Source organism: Mus caroli, unplaced genomic scaffold (genome assembly GCF_978045245.1).
Source record: "Mus caroli unplaced genomic scaffold, Mus_caroli_1 scaffold_19, whole genome shotgun sequence".
Lineage (NCBI taxonomy): Eukaryota > Metazoa > Chordata > Mammalia > Rodentia > Muridae > Mus > Mus caroli.
The window spans coordinates 35,129,727-35,149,885 of record NW_028227274.1 but is presented as its reverse complement, the minus strand read 5'-3'; the positions used below and the strand labels follow the sequence as shown (position 1 = coordinate 35,149,885).

General features: G+C 45.8%; 1 protein-coding gene across 17 annotated transcripts in view; it reads right to left on the bottom strand.

Annotated features, from left to right (window-relative positions):
* Positions 1 to 20,159, bottom strand: part of LOC110284891 (protocadherin gamma-A4) — a 180,868-nt gene that overhangs the window by 76,994 nt on the left and 83,715 nt on the right. Inside the window, exon 1 of one of the 17 annotated variants that reach the window (XM_021150872.3) lies at positions 15,256 to 19,982. The exons of 13 other annotated variants lie outside the window; for them this stretch is intronic. In XM_021150872.3, the coding sequence (XP_021006531.1) occupies positions 15,256 to 17,673 (2,418 nt within the window). In that variant the 5' untranslated portion in view covers positions 17,674 to 19,982. Of the gene's footprint in view, positions 1 to 871; positions 3,818 to 6,453; positions 9,414 to 10,597; positions 14,188 to 15,255; positions 19,983 to 20,159 lie in introns of those variants that run through there. 3 more of the 17 variants (XM_021150869.3, XM_029472229.2, XM_021150871.3) reach the window with 3 other exon arrangements.

Here is a 20,159-nt window from a genome sequence, read left to right as displayed (position 1 = left end):
GCACATCAAAATGTAGAAAAGATTCTGGGGGACGACTGCCTGTACATATTTAATGTGGCTAGAAACTGTCTTTGAAAGCAAGCACGTTTTAGTGATGGCTGCTGGACAGTGGACTCTAGCTATCAGCCATGCTTAAGTATAAACTCTAATTGAGCTACCCTTCAGTCTCTGATAGCCATAAAATAAGATTCGAAGAAAACTTGCTTGTAAGACATAAAAGTGAGATTAAAAGAACCCCAGCTATATCTGAATATTACTACCAAATTATTATCATATAGTTTGAAAACTTTTTGTATATATCATTTCTCAGTTTAAAGATCAAGATATTGATCTCCCAAGAAACTACCACAGAAAGACAAAAGTATAGCTCAACTAAAGTATTTGAGTAGGACCACTGAGAGATGACTCAGCCAGCAAAGGTGCTTGCTGCCAAGCCTAAGTGAATCTGAGAGAATTAAAAAAAATTAAATTGCTTGAGTGGCAGTACATCATAATACTTCTAAGTTCTGTGCTTGGGTGTACATAGATAAAATATTTCAAAGTCCTTGAAGCCTAATGGCGCAGTAGTTACTGGCATATAGAGCAAAGACAGGAAAGAACTGAGACTGTTGGTATAATGTGCCCTAAGATATTCTTTGTAAAGAATATCGGTCGTGGTAGAGGCAGAGGCAGGAGGATCTCTAAGAATTCACAGTCAACCCAGTCTACAGTTAGTTCCAGGACAAGTAGTGCTATGTTGAGAAACCCTGCCTCTAAGTATATTATAAAAAATAAGTAAACCAACCAACAGACAGACAAATATAAAATAAAATATTTCCAAAAGATTTCGAAAACGAAACAACTTGTGAATAAAAGGCGAATTGAAACTCACGTGATTAGAAGCAATAGAATCTGAGACTATCTTGTCATTCTCCTCAGTGACACTCACTGCTACAGAAGCTGCTGTACAAAGGTCTCGCGGAGGGACCATTTCTGGCGTCAAGGTAAGAAATTGAGACGTCTTTTGACAATTGGAGGCGACATAGAGATTGTAGGAATAAGGAAGAGTCCCCTCACTGTAGTTGAGAGAAACCTCTGGTCTCATCTTACAGCAGAGGCCCGACTGAAAACAGTCTGAGACAGCAGGACCATGGGACTGTCGAAGGCGAAGGACAATGGCCAGGATCACAACGAAAAGAAAGAGCACTGAGACCAAGGCCAAGGCCGCCACCAGGTAAAACTGAAGCTCACTCTGGGAGTCAGACAGCAAAGGTTCATCTCTGAAGTCTGGCAGGACCTCCTGCAGGCTGTCAGCGAAGATGAGGTGCAGCGTGGCTGTAGCCGAGAGCGGTGGCTGTCCACCATCACGCACAGCGACCAGAAGGCGCTGCCGCGCTGAGTCCCTATCTCCCAGGGCACGCGCTGTGCGCACCTCGCCTGTGCGCAGTCCCAGGCTGAAGAGCCCGGGATCGCTGGCCTGCAGCACGTGGTAAGACAGCCAGGCATTGTGTCCCGAGTCTGCGTCCACCGCCACCACCTTAGTGACCAGGTATCCGGGCTCGGCAGCACGCGGCACCGTGTCGAAGAGCGCAGAGCCGTCGGGCTCGAGCGTGGGATACAGCACGCGTGGCGCGTTGTCGTTGCGGTCACCCACCAGCACGCGAATGCTCACGTTGGCACTGAGCGCGGGCGATCCTTGATCGCGCGCCTGCAGTGTCAGCTGGAAGGAGCGCAGTTGCTCGTGGTCGAAGGCACGCTGCGCGAACACCACGCCACTATCCTGGTTCACGGACACGTAGGACCACAGTGATTTAGGCTCTAGGTCGCTGGCTATGATGGAGTAGGAGATGAAGCCATTGGATCCCAAATCCGGGTCGAAGGCGCTGACCTGAGCAATGGAAGCTCCAGGAGGGTTGTTCTCAGCCACTTGGATCAAATAGGAGGCCTGGTGGAAAACTGGAGCGTTGTCATTGATATCCCCAACATGCAGGGTAACGCTTGTGCTGGAAGAGAGAGGGGGCTTGCCTTTATCAGTGGCGATGATGGTGACATTGTACTCTGGAGTCTGCTCCCGGTCCAGGATCCCATCTGTTACAAGCTTATAGTAATTGCTGGCAGAAGATTCAATCCTAAAAGGAACCGTTTCTTTTACGAAGCAACTCACTCTTCCATTTTCTTCTGAATCTTTATCATACGTTTTGAACAGAGCCACCACTGTCCCCGGTTCTGCATCTTCGGTTATAGAATTGGACACGGAAGTAAAAACCACTTCTGGGGCATTGTCGTTCTCATCAAGAATTTCTAGTACAACTTTACATTCTGAGGCCATGCCTCCACCATCCTTGGCCTCTATGTTCATGGTGTAAGTTCTCTTGGTTTCAAAGTCAATAGGGCCTTTGGATTTAATTTCTCCACTTTGATGATCTAGGATAAACTTATCTCTAATATCTTCTCCTAGTGATTTGAAGGAGAAGGTGACTTCTGCATTGACACCCTCGTCCTGGTCAGTGGCTATCACTGTTAGCACAGAGGTGCCTGCGGGCATGTTCTCTCTAAGACTGACTTTGTACATACTTTGGCTGAACACTGGGGGGTTATCATTGGCATCAGTGACTTCGATCTGAATCTGAGCAGTGCCAGTTAGGACTGGTTCTCCCCCATCAACTGCGGTTAGGACCAAGAGCTGGGAGCTCTGTTTTTCCCTGTCCAGAGGCTTCTCCAACACTAATTCTGGGGCATCCTTTCCTTCAGTGTTGTCCTTTACCACCAGAGAGAAGTGCTCATTCAAACTGAGTTGGTAACTCTGGAGAGAGTTCGGCCCTACATCTGCATCTATGGCAGATTCCAGGCCAAACCTAGTGCCTGGAATCGCAAATTCATTGATTTGCAAAACAATGCTATTTTGGAGGAAACGGGGAGGGTTATCATTTATATCTTCTATCACCACGCTGACATGAAAAACGTTTAGGGGATTTTCTGCCACAATCTCTAAGGGCAGGACGCACAGAGGGCTTTGGAAGCAGAGAAACTCTCGGTCTATTCTGTCGCTCACAACTATATTCCCGTTCTCTGGGTTCACAGAAAGATACGGTTTCTCTGCAATAACTCTAAGGTTTCGTGTCAGTAAGTCCTGAACAGGCAGCCCCAGGTCCTCAGCGAGATTTCCCACGACTGAACCCATGGCCATTTCTTCCGGAATAGAGTACCGGGCTTTCTCTGAGAACCCCGTGCAGAACAAAGGCAGCAAGAAGGGAAAGAGTACTTGCCTCCACGGGGTCCTGCTCCCTAGCTTCACGCTGCTGCGCTCCATCCTTCTCCCGCACCAGTGTGAAGGGAAGAGGCTTCGCGAATTACTTCCACCAGGAAGAAAACCCAAACGCTCCACGTTTGAGGATATCACAGTCTCTAATTTACTTGCTGATTTACCAAGCAGAAAATTCAAGTACCCGTACTCTTTAAGCCTCCAGTGAATGTACAGAATTTCAACCCGTAGAGCATGGAGTCAGCTCTTGCAGCGAATTGGACAGCAGCGGCGCCCAGAGGCCATTTATAAAATTGCAATCAGAACCCTTCGCATTGGGATTAGGGATACAGCTATGTTGAGATATGGGGAGCAAAGGAATTTCTGAGTTTAGAATTTGACTGTTTTCCAGTGTTGCTACCGAACAAAGCTCCTCAGAGGTGGGATATGTAGCATAACTATTAACCCAGTGACAACAGATTAAAAAGCTTGTCTTTTCTAAGGAAACACACACATTGGAAGAATCAGGAAAATCTTTTCTCAAGATCACGTGGGAAAATAGCCCCACCACGCGGTATAGGAAAACTTGACAGTGGCGAAATGACACCAGACATCGTCGGACGCATGCATAATTAGCAGAGGAGAGGCACTTTTGAGTGACTATTTAGGGAACATTTGGAATAAAGATCGTCAATGCCAGAAGTTATTTTTAGTTGTAATATAGATGCATCACAAGGATTGTTAAATGTTCAATCACTGTTAAGTAAGAATCTCATGATATGAAATGGGAGAGAATTTTCTTTTTATCCTTTTTTTTTTTTTTAATTTTTTTTTCCAGAGCTGAGGACCAAACCCAGGGCTTTACACTTGCTAAGCAAGCACTCTACCACGGAGCTAAATCCTCAACCACTCTTTTTATCCTTTTATTTAAACGATATGTTGCATCCTAACTGAATTGCCCATGACTTGCGAATCAACTTTCAGAGCCGACCTTTTCTTTTTCTTCTTCAAGAGCTTGTCCGAGAGCCTCCAACTAGTTTAGACTATGCTTAAAAATACAGACCACCCTCTCCTTACCAATCAAATGCCTCATAGTCTTTTGAATAATCTAATTCTAGTTCAAGTGTAGCGCCTTAAAGTTCTTTTTCTTGCAAGTTTGGAATTTCATAAGAATAAACACCACACAAAACATTCAAATACTTTTTTTCTTGTCTCAGGACAAACTTAGGCAACTGTTAGGAAGAATTCTCTTCCCAACAACTGAAAGAAATATTCCCAATCACCCAATCAATAATGAATTATGTTACGATCAAACTCCTAAATGAGAAACGTTAACTTGAAAGGAAATATTAATATGCAAGCAATTTGAACCAAATCTCTAGATGTGACACAAGGATGTGGAGTTTGATTATGAAGGTGATTCCTGTGGTCAAATCTTCATAAGTCTCTTTTCCTTGTTTTTCTTTGCTTCAGATGACATGCACACTATTGGATATGTATTGAGGCTTCAATAGCAAGCTTTTTCTTTCTGATTACCACAATTGGCTATGCTTAAATAAATGTAGTGCAAAATTAACTTAAGGAAAGAAAAAAAGTATCTAAGCTGCTAGATTTCTGTTGAAGAAGAGGGAGAAGAAGAAGAAGAAGAAGAAGAAGAAGAAGAAGAAGAAGAAGAAGAAGAAGAAGAAGAAGAAGAAGAAGAAGGCGAAAGTGAAGGAAGGAGAAGAGGAAGAAGGAAGAAGAAGAAGGAGGAAGAAAAAGGAAGAAGGAAGAAGGAGGAGGAGGAGGAGGAGGAGGAGGAGAAGAAGAAGAAGAAGAAGAAGAAGAAGAAGAAGAAGAAGAAGAAGAAGAAGAAGAAGAAGAAGGAAGAAGAAGAAGGAAGAAGAAGAAGAGGAAGAAGAAGGTTATTACAGGGACAGACAACTACACGAAAAGTCAGTCTTTGTCCCCCAAGAATGCTAAGGATTGCACCAAGGGTCATGCACATGCCAAGCACATGATCACTGGCCTGTATCCAAGCCCTTAAATTAATCACTTATACAATGCAAAAACCCACTCCAATCTCTAACTTTTTGCAAATCACATAAACACATTTGAATTCGAAACTCACTGAGAAGCATGGGATAAAAATCATTTCCAAGCATGAATTTGTTACATTGAAAAGCATTTGAGCCGAGTAGTGGTGGTGCATGCCTTTAATCCCAGCACTTGGGAGGCAGAGACAGGCAGATTTCTGAGTTCGAGGCCAGCCTGGTCTACAGAGTTCCAGGACAGCCAGGGCTATACAGAAAAACCCTGTCTCAAAAAACAAAAAACAAAAAGAACGAAAGAAAGAAAGAAAGAAGAGAGAGAGAGAGAGAGAGAGAGAGAGAGAGAGAGAGAGAGAGAGAGAGAGAGAGAGAGAGAGAGAGAGAGAGAAGGAAAGGAAAATTAAAAAGAACAAGAAAAGAAAAAGAAAAAAACCAGGAAAAATAAAAAACATTCTACAGGGTACTACAGTAAAAGAATAAAAGGAAGCAACAACAACTCAACAGTCTGGTTATTCTTCAGAACAATGTAGTGAGTTCACAGTAGGAATGGATAGAAAGGATAAGAAAAAAAATGGTCCTGCATGTCCTCTTCCTACTAAAACCTTGCCAAATTTTGATAGGATAAAGCATTGTTACAAAGTCGAAATAGTCAACAGGATCTAAATATTCCATCGGCCATCAAAAAGCAAAACAGAACTGATCCATGCTTCGAAGAAAAGTTCATTACAAGCCGAGTGTAAGTAAATGAGGAAAAGCTGCAGAGGGCGTGCTACAGACTTGAATTCAATTTAAACATTAGAAGCAAATCGTGGTAGACTATAGAGATGCTGTGAAATTGAAATTAAATTACGTTTGTGCATCATCAAATTGAATCATGATTAGTTTGCATGGATAGCCACCAATCACGATAGACAAACAACATTGAAGCTAACTCATTACAAAGCAAGCAAAGATAATCGATATAGTCCTTCAAAATCGAAAGAAAAGACGCAACTACCAAAACTTGACATTGACAAAGCTCTTCTGAAAAGAAATGTTAATCTGTTGATGTTGTAAGTTATGCAAACCAACGGGTAGTGTTCTAATATGTATGGACCAATTTCACTCACTCAAGCCTAATTTTCATACCCAGCTCAACAAAAGTCCCTTCAAGACTTGTGCCAAAACAGGAACAATTGGGAGACAAAGACATTTCTCTCTCACCTGAATATCTGTCGGCTCACATTTGCCTAAAACCGTAGTTGAGTCTTCAGTTATCAGGAGAGGCTCGCTTTTCCCACAGCTCTCCTGGCTGAGGAGCGTGTCTGCATAGTTGGGCTGCGGGAAGATGAGGTGACTCTTCCTTGAGTCTGCAGTGAGCGAAACTTCGTGGGAATAGGTCTGGAGGAAAGCGCGCATCCCGTCCACGCCCACAAAGTGCGAAGGAGGCACACCAGCCAATCCGCTGGCAGCCTGGAGCAGACGTGATGAGTGCCAGCGCCTAAGCCTGAGAGCCAGCAGTACCATGACAAAGATGAGGAAGATGCAGGAGACTGCAGTGATGGCCACCACTAGGTAGAGGGTGAGGCCTGACTCATCCGGGTTGGCGGGAGACTCCAGACTAACCAAGTCCTCCAGAACCTCTGGAATGCTGTCAGCCACCGCCACTGTGAGCCTGACAGTGGCGGAGAGAGGAGGCTGGCCGTGGTCTTGCACAGTTACCACGAGGCTCTGTTTGAGAGCATCTTTGTCCATCATGGCTCGGGCCGTGCGTACCTCCCCCGTGTGCAGCCCCACGGAGAAGAGTCCTGGCTCGCTGGCTTTGAGCAGGCGATAGGACAGCCAGGCGTTCTGCCCGGAGTCTCTGTCCACAGCCACCACCTTGGTCACTAAATAACCCGGCTCTGCGGAGCGAGGTGCTAATTCCACACCAGTGGAACCATCAGTAGGGAGAGAGGGGTATAAAATCTCTGGAGTGTTGTCATTCTGGTCCAGCACGAAAAGGGTCAGCGAAATATTGCTGCTTAATGGTGGGTCGCCATTATCACTAGCGGTCACTCCCAGTTGTAAGGTCTGGAATTGCTCATAGTCGAAGGATTGCAGGGCATACAGCACACCCGTGTCTGAATTGATAGAAACATAAGAGGATAGAGGTGTTCCCTGGATGGTGTATTCAGCCAGAGAGTAAGTGACCTGGGCATTTTCACTGCTATCCCTATCAATGGCGGTCACCGAGAAGATAGAAGAGCCTCTGGGGTTGTTTTCAGGAATGTAGGCCGAGTAAGAGGAGCTAGAGAAAACTGGAGGGTTGTCGTTGGCATCTGCCACTTTGAGCAGGAGGTGAGTTTCTGTAGACAACGGTGGACTGCCCTGATCTTTGGCGATCAATGTAATATTGTAGCTCTCCACCTGCTCCCGGTCCAGTTCACTATTTGTTATCAATTTATAATAATTTCCATACGTCTTTTCTAACTTAAAAGGAAGACCACTAGGAATGAAGCAAGAGACCTGACCATTTTCTCCAGAATCTTGATCTTGAACGTTTAGAAGAGCAATTACTGTGCCCGAAGGAGAATTTTCCGGCACTGAGTTACTGGCAGAGGTGACAGTTATCTCTGGAGCGTTATCATTCACATCTTCAACCGTAATCAACAACGTGGTGGTGCTAAGCAGCCCTCCACCATCCTGGCCTTGAATTTCCATCTCATAGAATCTGTATTTTTCAAAATCCAGAGGCTTTCCGACTAGAACTTCTCCAGTTTGAGACTTCAGTTGAAATATTTCAGAAGCTTTGCTTTGCTTTTTCCGGAAAGAGTACATCACTTCCCCGTTGATCCCCTCATCTGGGTCTGAGGCATTTACCACGATTACCCGCGTCCCGGAGCTGAGGTTTTCAGGAATACTCACTCTATACACAGACTGTGTAAATTTTGGGATGTGGTCATTGACGTCGAGGACCACCACGCGAATGGGAACCGTGCCCTTGCGGACGGGATCTCCCCCATCTAAGGCTGTGAGGAGGAGGTGGTGAGATGCCTCTTTCTCCCGGTCCAGACCTTCCTCCAGCACTAGCTCTGGATTCTTGTCCCCATCAGTCCCGCCTCTCACCTGCAAGGAGAAATAACTGCTTGGGCTGAGCTGGAAGCTCTGCAGGGAGTTCATCCCTGCATCTGGATCCCTAGCGCTAGGAAGCGGAAATCGCGACCCAGGACTGGTATGCTCGCTGACTTTGATCTCTATTTCCTCTTCCTGGAAGCTGGGAGCGTTATCGTTAATGTCCAGTACTTCCACCTCAACTCCGTAAATCTTCAGGGTTTCCTCCACGAGAATTTCCAAATTCAGCAAGCAGGAGGGCATCGTATCACATAGCTCTTCACGGTCGATCCTACCTGCAGTGACCAAGCTGCCGCCTCGCGGATTCAGAGAGAAAAGCCGCGATTGTCCCCTGGAGATGATGCGGACTCCACGTTCCGCGACCTCCCAGGGCTCCAGCCCCAGGTCTTTAGAGATGTTGCCTACGAAGAAGCCTTTATCTGTTTCTTCTGGAACCGAGTATCGGATCTGTCCTGTCCCAAAGGTCAGCAAGGTCCCCAGGAAAATGCACAGCGGGATCAGCGCGCGGCGGTCCAGGCGCTGAGACTGATTCGCCATGGCTGGGTGTGAGCGTTATTCCGTGAGGGTCTTGCGCCGGTTTATTTTTTATTTATTTTTTCCGAGTCAGCTTTTGTGTCTACGAGGTTCCAGGTATCCCGCATCCAAAACATAATCCAAAGCGAACGGAGGTGTTTTTACTTCCAGAGTTGAGATGCGTGAGTATCCATCCCTTTTTCGGCTTTGTGTGGTAGAGGTTCGGGAGAAGTACTCAATAGCTTTGTCCTCCCGTTCCCCGATTGGTCAACAGCGGCGCCTAGAGCCCAATCTTATTATTGCAACACTAATAAAAACCCGGTGTCTGTTGCGGAGAAAACTGTCACACTCACCTTTTCCGTGGAGCCTAACATTTGTGAAGCCGACAACAGCAAACAACAGCTATGTGATGTGATGTAAAATTTACCAAGAGAACTTATGAAAAGGGTAGTTATTAAATGGATTTGTTTAATTAAAAAACGTTTCAAAATAACACTGGGACTTAAAATACACAGGTTAGTTGTGATTCCAGCTGGTTTTACTAACTGTAGAGACGCCGCGTTTTTGAATGAGAAGCCAGCATGGCCCAGACGAAATCCTCAGGTAGGATTCATGGCTATTATTCTTACTACTTTTTATTCAAGGTTTTATCTTATTAGTTTAATTATGAGTATATGCATGTGTCTTTGTGAGTATGTGCACAGGCAAGTATGGGTTCATGTGAAGTCCAGAAGAAGGTGGAGCTGGAGTTATCGCAGTAGTAAGCTGCCAGTCACGGGTGCTGGGAACCGAACGTGGGTCCTCTCAAAGAGTAATGGCGCTCTTAACCACTAACCCATCTCTCCAGTTCCCACCAACATTGCTTTTATTCTTAACGAGTTATTTTTAATGAGTATGATAACGACGGAATGTTCCATTCAAAATTTGAATAGTATTATGGTTATCATTTAAAACATAATAAAATCTGCCTGTAAGGCATATCCAAAACTGGAAGGTATTTTAATGAAAAATTGACGTGAGATTTTTAGTCAGGAGGAGGAGAGAATTAATTGGTAATTGAAGCAAGACCTAGAGCACACTACATGCTCAAATTTAAAAAAAAAAGAACAAAAGAAAGAAAAGGAAAGAAAGGAAAAAAAGAAAAGAAGAGAAAAGAAAAGAAAAGAAAAACACCTTAAGAATTAAATATGGGCCGGGCAGTGGTGGCACACATCTTTAATCCCAGCAGTTGGCGGATTTCTGGCCAGCCTGGTCTACAGAGTGAGTTCCAGGACAGCCAGGGCGACACAGAGAAACCCTGTCTCATAAAACAAAACAAAGAATTAAATATGATTGGATAGTAGAGTATTTCAGCACCTCAAACCTTTTGTGCATGCTGGATAGAACTGGTTTTGGTTCACACAAGGTACAAGTTTTGTTTCCATAGCACACTCCCACACCCTTCCAAAAGCAGTGATGCCCACAAGTTTGACCTACATTTCTATTAGGATCTAAAGCTCCTACAATAGATCCCAGTGCAGTGGTCCACGCCTTTAATCCCAGTTCTTGGGAAGCAGAGGCAGGTGGCTCTCTATGAATTCTAGGCCCTTCTGGTTTACACAGCTAATCCCAGAACAACCGGGAATATACAGAGAGACCCTGTCTCAAACAAAACAAACCAAACCAAACCATCCATTAAAATAGTAGCTCTATATAGGAGTACGTTGGCGTACCGGAATATAAAAAGCATAACATTAAATACCTGGTTAAAGGTCTTCTCGTCTGCTTCAACACTAGGAGTTAAAATACTAGCCAACAGTGCTGAGGAGCTATCTTTGTTGAGAATATCTTGTGCAGCTGGACAATCTCCAACGGATGTGAAGAAATTAAATTCTGGTTTAAGTTGATCTCCCGGCACGCACAGATTATAGGCATAGGGCAATGTTCCCTCGCTGTAGTTGGGTGGAAGTACTGGTCTAGACTTGGAACCAAGAACCGACCCAAAGCAACCAGTGGATGAAGGGCTGGAAGACTGTCGCAGGCGCAAAGCAATGGCGAAAATTACTGCGAGAAGGAAAAGCACTGAGATCAAGGCCAAGGCCACCACCAGGTAAAACTGAAGCTCATTCTGAGGGTCGGAGGAGATGGGATGATCGACGAGGTCTGGCAACGCTTCTTGTAGGCTGTCTGCAAAAACTAGGAGCAGTGTAGCAGTGGCAGACAGAGGTGGCTGTCCACCATCACGCACAGCGACCAGAAGGCGCTGACGAGCTGCATCCTTGTCGCTCAAGGCACGCGCTGTGCGCACCTCGCCCGTGCGCAGCCCCAGGCTGAAGAGACCGGGATCGCTGGCCTGCAGCACGTGGTAAGACAGCCAGGCATTGTGTCCTGAGTCTGCATCCACAGCCACCACCTTGGTGACCAGGTATCCAGGCTCAGCGGCACGCGGTACCATGTCGAAGAGCGCAGAGCCATCGGGCTCGAGCGTGGGATACAGCACGCGTGGCGCGTTGTCGTTGCGGTCGCCCACCAGCACGCGCATGCTCACGTTGGCGCTGAGCGCAGGCGATCCCTGGTCTCGCGCTTGTAAAGTCAGCTGGAAGGAGCGAATCTGCTCATGGTCAAAGGCACGCTGCGCGTACACTACTCCACTGTCCTGGTTCACGGACACGAAGGACGACAGCGCTTTTGGTTCTAGGTCGCTGGCTATAATGGAGTAGGAGACGAGGCCATTCGATCCCACATCTGGATCCCATGCTTTGACTTGGGTTATGGAGGTACCGGGCTGGTTGTTCTCTGGTACGTTTATCAGGTAGGCCTGCTGTTGGAAAACAGGTGCATTGTCGTTGACGTCAGCGACGTTCAGAGTGATGGTTGTGCTGGAGGAAAGGGGCGGCTTGCCCCTATCTGTGGCTGTGATAGTGACATTGTACCCTGGGGTCTGTTCCCGGTCTAAGATGCTATCTGTTACTAACTTGAAGTAATTGTTGGAAGAAGAATGAATCTTAAATGGATTGTTTCCGCTTAAACTGCACATGACTTCTGCGTTTTCCCCAGAATCTCGATCCCGTACCTTGAAGAGGGCCACAACAGTTCCGGAAGAGGAATCCTCCGAAATCTGATCAGAGAGAGAAGTGATGATTATTTCTGGGCGGTTGTCGTTCTCGTCTAGAACCTCTATAATTACTTTACACTGTGAAGAAAGAGATCCTCGGTCCTTTGCCTCCACATCAATCGTATATTGTTCTACTTCTTCAAAATCCAACGACTGGCGAGTTACAATATCTCCTGTTATGGGATCCAGAGAGAACTCGTGCTGGGCTTTGTTAGCCACACCCAGGAAGGAATACGTGAACTCTGCGTTGATACCCTCGTCCTGATCCATTGCCTTTAGCCTTAGGATGGTCGTTCCTGTAGGCAAGTCTTCTGGAAGGCGGACTCTGTACACGTCTTGGCTGAACACTGGGGGGTTATCATTGGCGTCCATCACTCGGATTCGGAGCTGAGCAGTACCAGTACGGGGCGGGTCTCCACCGTCTACAGCAGTCAGCACCAGGTGGTGTGTGCTCTCTGCTTCTCGGTCCAGCATCTTTTGCAATTCTAATTCTGGGTATTTGCTACCATCCGGATTGTCTTTCACCAACAATAAGAAGTAGTCGTTAGGACTTAACTGGTATTTACTTAGAGAATTCATACCAATATCAGGATCTTTTGCTGACTCCAGAATTGTTCTCGCCCCTGGGCTGACGGATTCACTTATCTCTAGGTTTATTTCATCTTTTGGAAATTGAGGAGCGTGATCATTAACATCCTCAATCTCCACAACGACATGAAAAATATTTAAAGGGTTTTCCAGCACAGCTTCCAACTGCAGCTCACACTTTCTTCTCCCTTTGCATATCTGCTCGCGATCTATGCGGTCCTTCACCAGTAGGTCCCCGCTCTCCGAATCCACGCTGAAGTGCAGCTTCTCAGCGCTGACCCGCAGCTTCCGAGCCGACACTTCCAGGACACTGAGCCCCAGGTCCTTGGCGAGCTTCCCCACCACCGACCCGCGGTCCAGCTCCTCGGGGATGGAGTAGCGGACCGGCTGGCCCAGCGCGGGACAGAACAAAGGCAGCAGCAGGGTAAACAGTACCTGCGGGCGGCCGGGGCGCTTCCTCCGCGCGCTGCTCCCTCCCATTGCTGACTCAGGTCTTCAGATCTTCACAGTAGGAGAGAGTGCAGCCTACGAGGGTGGAGGTCCGTTTGGCCAGGGACAGCAGGACCCCAGTTTTGTGCTGAGAATCGGTGTCTTAGTGTGTGTGATTGTGAGTTCCTCTTGGTATGTATTTGTTTCAAACGCAGGGAATTGCAGCTTAGAGACTGAGGGATCCGGGCAGCGGAGCTTTCGCTGTACTGGCCGACAGCGGCGCCCAGAGGCTCTGAGTGGAATTGCAGTCTGGCGTTTCAGATTTTGGGGGAAATCTTTTATTTTCTATAATTGTAAGTTGATAGCCAAAATATTTGAATTTTCTTTCTCATTGATTTTGTTTCCCTAGTGAAAAATTTTATTAATAAACATTCTTTCATATATAAACATTTATACTCATTTTGGTTAGATTGATAGTGTATTTCCTTCAAATTAAAAAGCATGAAAGAAAGTGAAGGCCCACAGGACCAATGGCCCACTGTTACCCAAGTCCGTCATCCACGGGAAATGACTATCTCTCTTTTTGAGGATAATTATATTTGCCATTAGCTCTAGCTCTCGTTAGTTATAAATACCCCTGCACCCAATTTAGACACTGGAATCCAACCCTGACTGTATCCAAATATCCAGGATGTTCAGCACTGACTGGTCTCAAAAATTTAATAGAACATTTGCAATGTCAAGAGAGTGCTGTTGAAGCTTGCACTTTTCCAAATAACAGAACTGAAATATGCACATAATAATTATTACTTTTGAGGGACAAAGATGTAGGACGATGACTTCAATGAATAAATCGTATTATAACTCCAGAGCCTTTACTTACCTTCCACGGACCTATGGCTAGCCAAGAGTTGACACAAAAGTGTCAGGGACTCAGGTGTATTTTGAGACGCCGTAGAGTACTCTTTATTTTAGTAACTTCTGGAGAGTAATAAAAGATCCAGAGATTGAATCAAATATATCACGATTTTTCTTGAACTACATGTGCTCAGCAATATCTTCACCAACCATTTGTTTAGAAGAGTTTCATGAACATCTTTGCTTGAATTCAGACCTTCTGATGAGCTGGCAATTCTTTCTTTGCTCTTAGCTCTTCTTTTCTTTTCTTTTTTTTCTTTTTTATTGGATATGTTCTTTATTTACATTTCAAATGTTATCCCCTTTCCTGGTTTCCCCTCTGAAAAACATCCTCCCCCTCCCCTCCCCTCCCCTCCCCTCCCCCCTCTTAGTTTATTGTAAAGCTCTGTCACAGCACTTGAGATTCTGCTGGCTGAGTTTTCTTCTACATTAGAGAGAGAACATCCTCATCACGTGGTTAGCCTCATCACGTGGTTAGCCTCACCACGTGGTTAGCCTCATCACGTGGTTAGCCTCACCACGCGATTAGCTTTTGTTCCTGGGAATGTGAGCAATGCTATCCACCCCAACCCATATTTACATTTTAGCTTTAATCGATGGCGTGTATAATTTTGGAGAAAAATAAGACAAAGAGAACAAAAATTCTCCATTTAACATTGCATAAATTCTTGGAATCATCATCAGGCAAGAAAAGTGAAATTAAAAGGCTGTATAGTAAGATGCCACATAATCATATGCAGAAGGAATGCCGCTGGGCTAATGGGCATGATTATGTTTATAAAGATTCTAAGCACATAGTTATGAATTGTTGGTTGGATATTAATGAAAACTTCAAATATCTAAAGCGTATATTCAGTTATTGTTTGAAAAGAATGTACTCGAAAAGACATATTGTTTTGTCCTTAAAGAACACCAACGAACAGCCTTAGATTTAGCTTGTGTGTCTGTCGGGGCCAATGCATTTGTTTCTGACATTTACTTAATTTTAACAGACTTGCCTTCAAAAGAGCTCAGGTCTGCTAAAGTGGCAGGGTTGCAGCATGTGGTCAGCGAGGACACATAAATCAACTGACACTTCCACACGACGTTCCCTTGTAGGGAGCATCCATGTTGTACTCAGCAATAAAACACAAGGTTCTGCAAAAGCTACTCATACAACCCTAGGGCAACCTAGGTGGTTTTCACCACAGTTCCCAGTTCAGTCTTAACTAGCAGATTCTACTCGCTAATGTTTTAGCAAGAGGCAAGCTGGAACCTGGAACCGTGAGAAGTGATTTTAAAGTAGAATCTACCATTTCCAGCATTTGGGCTCAAGCACAACGGTAAATCGGCTCGTAATTGTTTAAAGAAAAAGTAAAATCAGAACTCACTGGCACTAAAGGAGCGTCTTCTACAGGACACTTGGGATCATCTAACAAAGACAAAGGTTCTTTTTTCTCACAGCTCTCCTGGCTGATGAGCGTGTCTGCGTAGTTAGGCTGTGGGAAGATCAGATGACTCTTCCGGGAATCAGCAGTGAGGGAAACCTCGTGCGAATAGGTCTGCAAGAAAGCGCGCACCCCGTCCACGCCCACATAGTGAGAGGCAGGCACGCCAGCCAATCCATCTCTCGAAGACTGCAGCACGTGAGACTTGTGCCAGCGCCGGAGTTTGAGTGCCAACAACACAATGACGAAGGCGAGAAAGACGCAAGAAACAGCTGCCACTGCCACTACTAGGTAGAGTGTGAGGTTTGAGGCCTCAGAGTCCTGTGGTGGCTCCAGGTTGCCCAAGTCTGCCAGGACATCAGGGATGCTGTCAGCTACCGCAACAGTCAAAGTGACCGTTGCGGAGAGAGGAGGCTGGCCGTGGTCCTGCACAGCCACCACTAGACTCTGCTTGAGAGCATCTCTTTCCATCAGGGCTCGGGCTGTGCGCACCTCACCAGTGTGCAGCCCTACAGTGAAGAGCCCTGGTTCACTGGCCTTGAGTAGGCGATAGGACAGCCAGGCATTCTGTCCTGAGTCTCTGTCCACTGCCACCACCTTCGTCACCAGATAGCCCAGCTCTGCTGAGCGGGGAGCAAGCTCTACCCCAGTGGAGCCGTCGGTGGGCATGGTGGGGTACAAGATTTCTGGAGAGTTGTCATTTTGATCCAGCACGAACAGGGTCAAGGACACATTGCTGTGGAGGGGAGGCTTTCCGCTGTCGCTGGCAGTCACCTGTACCTGCAGTTCACGAAGCTGCTCATAGTCAAAGGACCAGAGCGCATACAGGATGCCAGTGTCTGAGTTGATGGATATGTAGGAAGAAAGTGGTGCCCCCTCAATGGTGTCTTCAGCCAGGGAGTAAAGGATCTGGGCGTTCTCTTTGCTGTCTGGATCGAGGGCAGTCACTGAGAAGATGGAGGCGCCTCTGGGATTGTTCTCTGGGATGTAGGTAAAGTAGGATGGACGAGAGAAGGTAGGTGGGTTGTCGTTGATATCTGCCACTTGCAGAGTGAAGTCAGCTTTGGTTGACAAAGGTGGGTTTCCCCCATCAGTGGCTGTTACTGTGATGTTGTAAGCGGGTACCTGTTCCCGATCAAGGGCTCTTTGTGTCACTAGCCTATAGTAACTGTCAATGGACTTTTCTAATTTAAACGGAAGATTCCCTGACATGGAACAGGTTACCTCTCCATTCTGCCCGGAGTCTAAATCGTGGACGTTTAATAGGGCTACGACAGTTCCCACCGGCGAATCTTCTGTCACTGGACTGAAGAGAGATGTGATGGTCACCTCAGGACTGTTGTCATTTACATCTTCTACTGTAATCAGCACCTTCGCAGTTGCAAGATAGGCCCCTCCATCTTCAGCTTGGATTTCTATTTCATAGAAACTCATTTCTTCATAATCTAGATTTTCAGATATTTTTATTTCGCCGGTATTTTTGTCTAGTTGGAATTTGGACAATTCTGTGACCAGTGATTTTTGGAATGCGTATGTCACTTCTCCATTGGCGCCTTCGTCTTTGTCGGTGGCGGTTACCTTTAGCAGTTGGGTGCCCACAGGCAGGTTCTCTGGAATGTTCACGCGGTATTCAGTGGAGGTGAAGACTGGAGCATTGTCATTTGCATCAAAGACGGTCACAGTGATGAGGACAGTGCCTGATCTGGGAGGGTTTCCTCCGTCAGAGGCCACGAGGACCAGGTGGTGAATCGCCTCTTCCTCACGATCTAGGGCGTGTTCCAGCACTAGCTCCGGGTACTTGACGCCCTTAGCACCGCTCTGAACGACTAGGGAGAAGTGCTTATTGGGGCTGAGCTTGTAGCTCTGCAGAGAGTTCACGCCCACATCCGGATCAATAGCTTGCGGGAGAGGAAAACGCATTCCTGGGGCGACATTTTCATTAATTTTCACATCTAGAGTTTCTGCTTGGAATTTTGGCGCATTGTCATTGACATCTGTTACCTCTATTTCTATCCCGAAAAGTTTCACCATATCTTCAACAAGGATGTTAAAGCTGACGAGACAGGGCGCGCTCTGGGCGCACAGCTCCTCCCGGTCTATCCTGCCCGCGGTGACTAAGCTGCCGCCTCGCGGGTTCAGAGAGAAAAGCTGCGACCTACCTCTGGAGATGATGCGGACCCCGCGTTCCGCTAGCTGGCGGGGCTCCAGCCCTAGGTCCTTGGAGATGTTGCCCACGAAGGAGCCTTTCTCTAATTCCTCAGGAACGGAGTAGCGGATCTGCCGAGCTGCGGATTCCCAGGACATCCATAGGAAAAGGAGAACCAGTTTGGTGCGCTCTGAGAGATTCCTTTGAGCGGCCATTGTCTTCTGACTACGGAATTCTCTCAAAGCTCTTCCCGATCCGCCAGGCGCGCAGTGTGTTTCACCCGGTTCTTTTCTTCTTTCTGTGACCCCTGGAGTCTCCCGCAGCTGAAGCACCTTAAAGTGCGGAGTGATTTTCGTTGCAGCCCAGGAGCCGGTTTGCCGGAACTGTGAGGCTTTAAGCTTTTGGACCCTGAGAATCCCAACTGTGCTCCAGTGGCTTTTTGCTCCTCGTAGGTGAACAGCGGCGCTCAGAGTCGGAAGAAGTTACTGCACCCACTACAATATTTCAGCAAATGCATTTTTCTGTTGAATTATTTTAATTTACTTTAATTTCCTTCGGTTTCTCTGTTTTGTTTTGTTTTGTTTTTGGAAAGGGCGTGAGATTGAAAGCAGGGCTTCACATTTACGCAGGCAAGAGCTCCAACAGTGAGCTGCATCAGAGCCCTTCTCAAGGTTTCTTATTGGAGGTATAATAAGCTAAATTGATCATATTTGCATTTTATTTTCAACAGAAGCACACCCACTTAAAACATAGTAATATTTATTTTGTATTGAAAAATCTTACAACTTTGGTATTCATTCACATGGAGACAGGTATATTTCTTTTGATAAAATTCACTTTGAAAGATGATTTTAGCTTCCTTTAATTTGATTGTTGTTTCGTTTAGAATCCTGTAAGAGGCTGGTCTTCTGGTCGCTGTGTGTGATATTAATCCTTGACATTTTGAAAAGATGTACTTTTTCTTATATAGGATTTTTTTTGAAATTTTAATCTTTTTTGTTTTGTTTTGTGTTTTTTTTGTTTTGCTTTGTTTTTGTTGTTTTTTGTTTTGTTTTGTTTTTTTCAAGACAGGGTTTCTCTGTGTAGCCTTGGCTGTCCTGGAACTCACTCTGTAGACCAGGCTGGCCTCGAACTCAGAAATCCTCCTGCCTCTGCCTCCCAAGTGCTGGGATTATAGGCATGCGCCACCACGCCCGGCTTTGAAATTTTAATTAGGCTATTTAGAAATGAACTCATCAAATAATTAGAAAGTAAAAGGAGCAAATCCTACAGTTGCCCACTAAAATGTATTGCAATTGGAAGACAAACAGTACAAGGATTTCAGGCACAAACCTGAAACAAAACCAAAGATCTGGTGATGTGAACTTTTTTTTTCAGTGTAGGAAATCAAACGATGTGAGGCAAGTGCTCTACACTTGAGCTAAACCCCAACCCTGCTGTACAGTTTTGAATAAGCACGTTTCTATGCCAAGTGTCCTATTTCATCAGAGCATTGATACAAATATTAACAGTGTCTTCGCCTAGGCAGTTTACCAGGAAGTGTGAAGAGGTGAACTTTCTTTTGTATGCATTTAGAGTTTAGCCTGCCCACCCACACCAGGAAGGGGCCACAGGCTCACTTTTTTCATATTGTAAACAGGTTGTTTGTAAGTGTTTCAGTCAACATGTCATCACTCTCCAAATATTTTGTTACAGTTTTGAAAGGCCAGGGTCTTGTCCCCTGAGCATTGGAATTCTAGGTAGGCACTGGCCAGGCCCAACGATAATTTTTTTTTTCTTTCAAAGATCTTAAATCCCAAACATACAGAAAGGAAAAAGGCAAGAGAATCTCTCAGTTTTCTTGGAAATCGTTTCTTTCAATGTAGAGGAAGAGACTGAGAAAAGGCACAGAAGCAGTTCTAAGAAAAAGGGATGGATAATAGGACGGGGAAAGGCAGAAGAACCAGAAGTCGAGGAGAATGCCCCTCCAGGGCAGTTGTGTTGACTTTTGGGGACCACAAAACCTTGGAGCTATGAACAAAACATCAAGCCACCTCTCAAGCATCGCATCTGAGCCTGAGCAGAAGCTGGAAGACCGTTCGCTGATGTCGCAGTCACCTCCCCAAGTGCTCCCAGGTGGACAGAAAAGGTAAATGGAACCTTCAAAAGGGGGCAGAAAGAATTGACAGCCAAGGGTTTCCTGGCAAGGAGCACCTGTTCTGATTGCTCAGCGTGCTTCAGCATTTTAGACATTGAAACATATAACTTCAATGCATACATTCATTTAAGTAGGGAGCTTGACTAGGCTATTCATTTATTTGGTTAAACACCAAGATTACTGCCTTAAAAGTTGTTTTATGTGTATGAGCGTTTGGACCTCATATGTGTATATGCACCTCGTGCCCTTGCCTGGGGCCCAGGGAAGAGAGGTGTCAGATTTCCCTATGCCCTGGAGACCTGTGCCCAGTGTGGGTGCTGGGAACTGAATCCAGATCCTCTGTAGGAGCAACAAGTGTTCTTCACCCTCCCTTGACCCACCTCTCCAGCCACAAGACCTTTACTGCCACTGTTTGCCAATCAGTCTTATAAGATTATATCTCCAATTTGTTAATGATTATTTTCTACCGAAGGATAGATGAACTTATTATGAACGAAATGTCATCATTTCACCATTGAGAAGATAAGATGGTAATTAGCTAATGAGTTCTCAAATGTCAACCTA